Source organism: Protopterus annectens, chromosome 3.part0 (assembly GCF_019279795.1).
Source record: "Protopterus annectens isolate FY-2018-M chromosome 3.part0, PAN1.0, whole genome shotgun sequence".
NCBI classification, from domain to species: Eukaryota; Metazoa; Chordata; order Ceratodontiformes; family Protopteridae; genus Protopterus; species Protopterus annectens.
In genome coordinates, this window is record NC_056731.1 from 1,514,931,655 (window position 1) to 1,514,940,072 (window position 8,418).

General features: G+C 41.9%; 1 protein-coding gene and 1 long non-coding RNA gene across 3 annotated transcripts in view; one reads left to right on the forward strand and one right to left on the reverse strand.

The window, feature by feature from the left end:
• LYN (LYN proto-oncogene, Src family tyrosine kinase) overlaps positions 1-8,418 on the forward strand; it is an 821,134-nt gene that overhangs the window by 456,969 nt on the left and 355,747 nt on the right. For both annotated transcript variants that reach the window (XM_044065544.1, XM_044065543.1), the window contains exon 4: positions 8,262-8,319. In XM_044065544.1, the coding sequence (XP_043921479.1) occupies positions 8,262-8,319 (58 nt within the window). The remainder of the gene's footprint in view (positions 1-8,261; positions 8,320-8,418) is intronic.
• LOC122796808 overlaps positions 1-8,418 on the reverse strand; it is a 60,875-nt gene that overhangs the window by 41,910 nt on the left and 10,547 nt on the right. The window lies entirely within an intron of this gene.

Sequence of the window (8,418 nt, forward strand, 5' to 3'; positions counted from 1 at the left end):
ACCAGAGACAAAACCAAAAAGTGAGGAAGTAAGTGATAAACAACTGATTAAACTAGGAAACACTCTAATAAAATTTACTCAACAATGCAAGAGCCAGCAATGCTAAATTGCAACCAAATGTTTCAAATAATATGAAAACAAAGAAGCAGCACATTCAAAATAATTCATACAAGTACAAACATGACCAGAAGTGCATATCTTGTTTTTGGGTTGTACTGTTTTCAAGCCAAACTCTCTGGAGACAGCAGTGAGGTCACCAAGTGTTTGTTAGCTCTGTAGAAATGAGCCAAGAGCAGCATGAACAGGCCAACTTTGAACAGGCCAACTTTAAACAGGCACAATAAATCGAAGAAACATACAAAATAGCCTTGTGACCCGAGGGTTACACTCAGTTTTTTTCTCTGTTTCCCAGCTCAGGATAAACCAGGCCCTCCCCCACCACCACCACGAGAAAACAGTCTTGAGTCCCTTTAATGTAAAAGCATGGAAACAAAGCCAAAATGTGTGGAACTATGCTACAAACAACAGACTAAATCAGAAAGCACTCTAATAAAAATTACTTAACAGTGCTGGAGCCAGTAATGAGGTCAGCAAAATCTCAGGGCACTTTACAATGATAAAGTGCAACAAAACGTATCAAATAATATGAAAACATAGCAACAATACAGTCATAATAAGTTATACAAATGCAAAAATGACCAGAAGTACTTAAGTTGTGTTTGGATTCCTCTGTATTCAAGCCAAATTCTCTGGAAACAGAACTGAGGTCACCAAATATTTGTGAGCTATGTGGAAGTACAATTATATTATATTATTTCATCATAATTTAATATAATAAATATAATATCAACACACTGCAGTATAATAAAACTCCTTATTTATTTATTTATGAATTTGTTAACTGGGTAGAGTAGAACAGAGCAAAATGTGGTGTGCTCACTTAATGATACAATGGACAGCTTATACCTAACATTGAAATTCCTGGTTTAAAAGCCCGTGTTTGCACTTTTCCCACCTTTCTTGAAACTAGACTAGCCCAGATACAGATTTGCTGTATCCAGGACTGTTTGTAAGCTTCTGAGCGGTGCCAAAGTCTGCTCTTCAATTTTTGCCTTAGATCTGCCAGTTCTCTCCTCGCCTGCACTTTTACTAGCATATTAGTTTAGCACTCTACCAGAACTTGTAGCAGTTATTGTAGCACACAAAAGTGCTACCAGCACTAAACGTTCTACAAGGAAACAGCCCCAGTACTTATTATTAATGCCCACCCCTCCAGGCATGTCTAAAGGTCAGTTCCCTGTGCTTTCTCCTATTAACCTGGTGAACTTGGGCATCCTGAGGCAATGTAGCAACTGCCTCATGTACACTGACAACCCTCTCCTCTTGCCTCCCAACACTCAGATTTACAAGAGGTGCACTTATATATCCAAATTGGAAGTCACGCACTCTCCAGCCAAGACCGGAAAAGCTGGTCAAGAGGAGAAGGTCAATACTTGTACCACACCACATGGAACACATAGCCCTCCAGAACATGTACCAGCACTGCCTTTACATAAAAATACAAACTGCACACCAACCTTCGGGGAGGCTCTCAATAAAAATCTACCCAAACAGCAGAGACCTCCAAGGCAGAGATGCACTCGACCACCACAACACAACACTAATCATGAGACACATAACTCTCCTAAACAGTGTGCCACTCAACCAAAGCCCCTAAGGCAAAACAGCATGCCCAACACCCTAGTCATAGGTGACGTGATAGTGAGGCACACTGATGTCCCACTCACTAGGTTGAATAAGGAAAAAGTAACAATCAGCTACCTGTCAGGCGCCAGGATCCACCACATAACACACGCACTCAAGTCCCTCAACAACAGATACAAATATGACTCTGTCATTGTACATGTAGGTGTGAATGACCTAAGACATACCTCCCTGGACTACATGAAAAGAGACATGGAGGAGTACTCGGATTATGTAGGCCAGGCGGGTATGACCCTAGCCCTGAGCAGCATCCTACCATCACCCAGAATGATACCACAGTACAAACAGAAAATTATTGATTTCAACAATTGGCTAAGTTTCTGGTGTCATTCTAAGGGGATCCAGTATCTATCTGCCTGGGATGACATGACTGACAGACCTCGATGCCTTGCCAGAGATGGCCTGCATCTGTCACCCCTGGGCTTCGGGATACTGGCTAAGGCTCTTGTCACCCCTATAGTGCCTTTTTTAGGCAGTGTTCCAAAAACCAAATTACCACTATTAAAGCTACAAACAAATGCAATCTTTGGGTCATGCTGCTCAATGCTACAAGTCTAAATCTCAAAATGCACTCACTCGAAGCACTCCTTAAAATGGAGAACATCGACATTTATGCTGTAACACAGAACTGGTTCAAGGCAGCAGAAAGCACCCCTGCACTACTAGGCTATAACTCATTCTGCACATTTCGGCCCCAGAACTTGGACCGAATCTCCAAAGGCGATAGTGTTTTCATATTCATAAAGGATGAGCACACCTCCAGACTGATAGCCCAACATAATGCATCTGAGATACTTCAGGTGCAGCTAACATTAGGTAAGACAGCGATTCAGATCATAGCCTGCTATAGGTCCCCAACCATGTCCCAAGACTCATACTCCATGTTGCTAAGCACCCTGGAAAATATTAGGGTCCACCCTAACACTCAAATACTGGGGGACTTCAACTACCCCTCCATTAACTGGGAAAACTACTCATGTACCAATACACTTGCCCAACGCTTTCTGGAATTCATTAATTCCATTGCCCTGGACTAGCTCATTCTTACCCCCACTAGAGGTAGCAACATCCTTGACCTGGTCATTACTAACATGGACGACCGTTGCTCTGCACCAATAGTCAACTCCTCCCTGGTTAGATCCGACCACAAACTAATCACCTTGGAAATCCACATCCCTCCAACCCTCACCCCCCACCCCCACAAAGGTAACCACCATGAAAAACTTCTCCAAAGCTTACTTTGGGCTCCTAAAACCAGAGTTGACTAACTTTACGGCACCCATGCAAATGGAAAATAGTTGCATGACTGCCGAATCATGCACCAATGCACTGTACAAACACATACACAAATGCATGGATCTCACCATACCCAGTAGAACCAAGACACTCTCCTCAAAAAAAGGAAGCCAATCTGGTGGTCCCATGCCATAAACAAACACTACAACTGAAGGAGGAAACTGACGCGGAATAAGGTGAAGTCCCAAGACTTGAAAAAGTCCCTTATCAGCCTCAACAAAAAGTTGAGATCCCTCATCAAATCCTCTAAAGCTAGCTATGAAAACAGAATTGTAGCAAATATTAAAAACAACCACAAGGCCTTCTATAGTTATGTAAAGAATCTCCACGGCAATACCCTGATTTGATCTGAGGTACTGCATAATGGTACCTCCTATACTGAGCCAACAGATATTGCCAATATACTGGCTGACAGATTCAGTGCCAACTTTACCACACACACCCCCAAAGGACCAATCACAATACCAGTAGATTGCCAGACACCCAGTATTACTGCTGCACAGGTTAAAACAGCACTGTCCAGGGCCAAGAATACAGCTTCATTGGGACCTGACAGTATCCTAAGCTGTGTTCTACATGAACTACAGAGTGAACTGGCACCTCACCTGTGTGCCCTGTTCAATCACAGCCTCACCTCAGGCTTTGTCCCTACCGAATTGTGCACTGCTACAGTCATCCCTCTTCACAAGGGAGGAGCAACTACAGACCCTGGGAACTATCTCCCCATTAGCCTGATGAGTCTGATATGCAAAGCTATGGAATGCATTATCATGGACCTAATAAACAATGATATAGGAAATCTCCAAACTCTGGATCCTACACAGTTTGATTTTGTGAAGGGTAGATCATGCCTGCCCAACTTGGTCGACTTCCTTGAGTCAGTCACCAGAGCTGTGGATGAAGACAAGGTGGTTCATACAGCCTACCTAGATCTAGCCAAGGCCTTTGATACCATTCCTCACTCAAGAATCATAGAAAAACTCACTAAGCAAGGCATCAACCCATGTATCACTAGGTGGGTTTCAAACTGGCTCACAGATAGAACCCACAGTGTTAAAGTAGCTGACTCCAAGTCAGACTGCTGACCAGTCATGAGTGGAGTCCCACAGGGTTCAGTTGGGTCCTCTCCTGCTTGGTATCTACTTCTCTGAAGTCCAGGACAACATGAAGGGACTATTGCAAGTTGGGAACTATTATTAACTCCTCAAGTGATGTTGACATCCTACAGAAAGGCCTCAATGAGACCAACGACTGGTGTCAGAACCATGGCCTTAAGCTCAAGGCCAAAAAATGTGTCGTCACTTCCCTTGGGAAAAACCCAGTTCCCTTGAATTACCGCATTGATGGTAGTCCACTGAACACAGAAGGCATTATAAGAGATCTAGAAACACATGTTGACAGCAACCACTCTTTTGACCACCACATTGCCACTATGGTCAGAACGTCCTTCTGTGTTGCACATCTCATTACTAAGGGTTTTGCATCCAGGAAGAAAGAGGTCATTGTCTCCCTCTACTCTTCCCTCATTAGGCCAGTCATCGAGTACAATGCCCCATTTGGCATGTACCTCACTAGACACCTGCAACAAATGGAGAGGCTGCAGAAGTACCTCACAAAGAGGATCACAGGCCTTAAACACTTGTCCTATATAGACAGACTCAAAAAACTCCAACTATTCTCTGTCTCATATTGCCTACTTAGAGGTGATCTCTGCTTGACTTACAAAGCCATGTCTGACCTAGCTCTGTTAGAAATGCTACATCTAAAGAAATCCCAGTCCCTCCACATCCCACGTTCCAGAGACCTCAACCTCATTACCACTATCAACAGAACATGCTGGAAGGACAGGTTCCTAACCCAGAGACTGCCCATGCTATGGAACAGACTTCCCATACATATCAAGCAGAGCACCTCACTGGCCCTCTTCAAGAAAAATCTTGATGAGTGGATGGGAAGTAGAAAATTCACCCTGGGGATCACTCCATTGGCTCTACTCGACAGAAGCACTAGGAACTAAGGTTGGGTGGCATGATGCCAAGGTAATCCTATGGGCTAGGCTTGTAAAGGCTCCAGGCCTGTTAGCCTAGTACACACCTATGAATCTATGAACCTATGAAATGTACTGCATGTCATTTGGTAGGAAGCTCTGTCATTTTTCACCAGTGAATTTAGTAGCCACATTAAAACATAGATCAGTGAGGTCAAACAAAACTCCTCAGTTACTGACTGCCATTTTCTCTTGACAGCGTTTGACAAAACCTATTACAAAGATTTGTTGTTAATTTCAAAACATGCTGCTCTGAAATAATGAGAAGGAAAATACAAAGAATATTCTAAATGTTCAACTTGATTCCTGTGAGCTAAGGTAATGGATCAAAACCCACATGGCAAAGTATGAACCAAAGACTGCTCCAGTATTAAAGGATAACCACAGAGCAGTCAGAAAGTTAGTGAAGAGAACTAAGGCTGTGATATGGTAATGAACTAACTCGTGGTCCAGAACTGTAATCCCTAAGCTTCCATTGTGCAAGTCAGTTAACCAGATGGTGCTCTGGACTCAATTGGGAAATTGAGCTAGGCTGCCAATGACCTTCAAGATGGTATGCCTATGAACCTCCATCTTGTTTAAACAAAGAATCATGACTGACCTCTGCCTTTAAAAACTACTTTTTTAACATCTGCAGCCACTCACACAAACATAGCTCCAGTAGCTCACTGTACCGTGGATGTATCACCATGTTCATGAGCATGTGTAACTCAAGTAGCTCAATGTACCATGGATATATCACCATGTTCATGAGCATGTGTAACTCCAGTAGCTCAATGTACCGTGTCTGTATCACCATGTGCACGAGCATGTGTAACTCCAGTAGCTCAATGTAGTGTGGATGTATCACCATGTGCATGAGCATGTGTAACTCCAGTAGCTCAATGTACCATGTATGTATCACCATGTGCATGAGCATGAGTAACTCCAGTAGCTCAATGTACCATGTATGTATCACCATGTGCATGAGCATGAGTAACTCAAGTAGCTCAACTTACCGTGGATATATCACCATGTTCATGAGCATGTGTAACTCCAGTAGCTCACTGTACCATGGATGTATCACCATGTGCATGAGCATGTGTAACTCCAGTAGCTCAATGTAGTGTGGATGTATCACCATGTGCATGTGCATAATGAGTGTATCGTAAAGCTTTATGTGTTGATTTTCATCAGTGCAGAAAGACAGAATGGTGCTTTAATTTATATTATATAGTAATATTATTTTAGAAAGTTACAATGTACCTTTTGAAATAATGCTACTTTTAACAGCTATAGACATGGTCATATGTGGGGGTGCAGTGGTTTGGTTCTGATGGGCACATCTTTCCTTTGGTCCCTTCTCAGTTCAGTTTTTTTATCCTCCATAGAGCCAAGACCAATTGCTCATCTGTCTCCTTCTATTGTCCTTTTCATTCTGGGGTAGGCAAGAGTCCTACAGCTTATTTGTTCCTGCCTAGGAATCCTGATCAGCTCATCTGCTTCTTGGAAGGAGTTTGGTGGTAGAGAGTAGGCCAGTTTACTGGCCCTATGGGGCAGCCTACTCTTTCCCCTGGAAGAACAGCCCCTTACGCTGTTGTAATTCTTTTCAGCTCAGCTATGCTCTGCCTTTGGAGAGGAAACATGCGTCTACATGCTGAATTCCCTGTAGCTTGCTGTGCAGTTTGCACATGGCAGCATGGACTCATTAGACTCATGCTGCATGGGATGCAATACTTAGTGCTACCACTAAGGGTCATCCATATGGCAAACTAGAGCTGCCTCCCTACCCCACCCAGACTGAGCAAGTCAGCAATGTCCACTCCCATCATCCCCATCAGTTCATGCAGGCACTCAAGCTGCTATATAAACTAAAACTTTTGGTGGGTTTAATGACTGAGTATTTCATAACAATGTAGTAATCATACTGTCAGATGTAAATTTTGCAACACAACCATAAGTATAATTTTAACTAAGCTTGTAAAAAAAAACATTGCTAGGGAAAGCGGGAAGGTATGTCTACTGCTGCAAAGCATCTTTCACTATTTCTTTGTATCTCTGTGTTTTGATGTAGTGTGTTGAGAAGTACCTCACACAAGTGTACTGGCATTCTCAGAGTAGGGCTAAGGATCATACAGTGATAAATCAAGCAGATGACACCAATCTCTGACAGGGAATTAGGGTGATGAATAAATAGTAGAGACAGAATACCTTATGGAATTGCTGTTCAGTCCTACTTACAGAATGGTCACCTAGTCTCTTTTGCTTTTATGAAGTTGCAGAAATAGTACAAGTCTAGGTCTGCATCCATGTACAATGACAACTTTTTTTGGAGAAGGCAGTGAAATTAGCAGCTGCTCCAGTGGAGTGACCTTTCATGGATCCTTTTAAGGTTTTATTGTAATTATCAAAAGTAGAAGTTAGGCAGTAGATTGGATTGTTCTGTTGCTGCGAAAGTGCCAGTTACTCTCAAATCTCAGGATGCTCACTGCTGTACTTTCTTCGACTTTTCTCAGTTTAATACTGGCCATTGACTACAGTTAGACAAGAACAGCCAATCCCATGTTTTTCAAGTAGTTTTGGTTTAAAAAATTATTCTTGCAGAAGTATTCAACTGGATTACAGACTGTAAAAGAAAGAATTTCCAGTGCTTATGGCTCAAAGTCGATGTATGATTTTATATGTTTGTTTTAATGTATTGTCCAAAATTTAGTTTTTTTTTCATTCAGGATAAACAAACTTAGGTGAAATCTCACTTTCTGTGTTGCACATCATTCCTTATATCTAGGGAAATTGTGCTCTGTGGAACTGGTAGAATATAACAGAAATAATGATTCTAAATATATTTTGAATTTAAATTCAGAGGCAGAGTTCTTAACATTTGCATCTGAAGATGAATCTGTATTTTTCACCCGATTACTGCTCTAAAGTAAGGTTTTCAGAAGTAGTAGTACAGCTTAGTTAAGATGCTTCACATTATATAACTGAAGGCATTTTGAGCACAATACCAACATAATGGCTAATTCAGCCACCTTAGTAGTTCCCCTTCATGGTTAGTACAGTACATATCTATAACGATGACACAGTGTCACGTTGATTCATTTGTGCTTCCTGTATGTAATATTAGATGTACTTTACAGCTTTTGTTTCTTAACTTAGTCATTTTTTCCTTTAGATTGCTGACTACAAACACGAACAACTTCTTCCTGGTCAGAGGTTCCAAACTAATGAAGGTAAGACACCTTTGATCATTATAAGTAAAAAACTAAGAGCTCTCATAAAATCATCCAAGGCAAATTTTGAGAGAAAAATCGCCAAGGACTCTAAAGAGA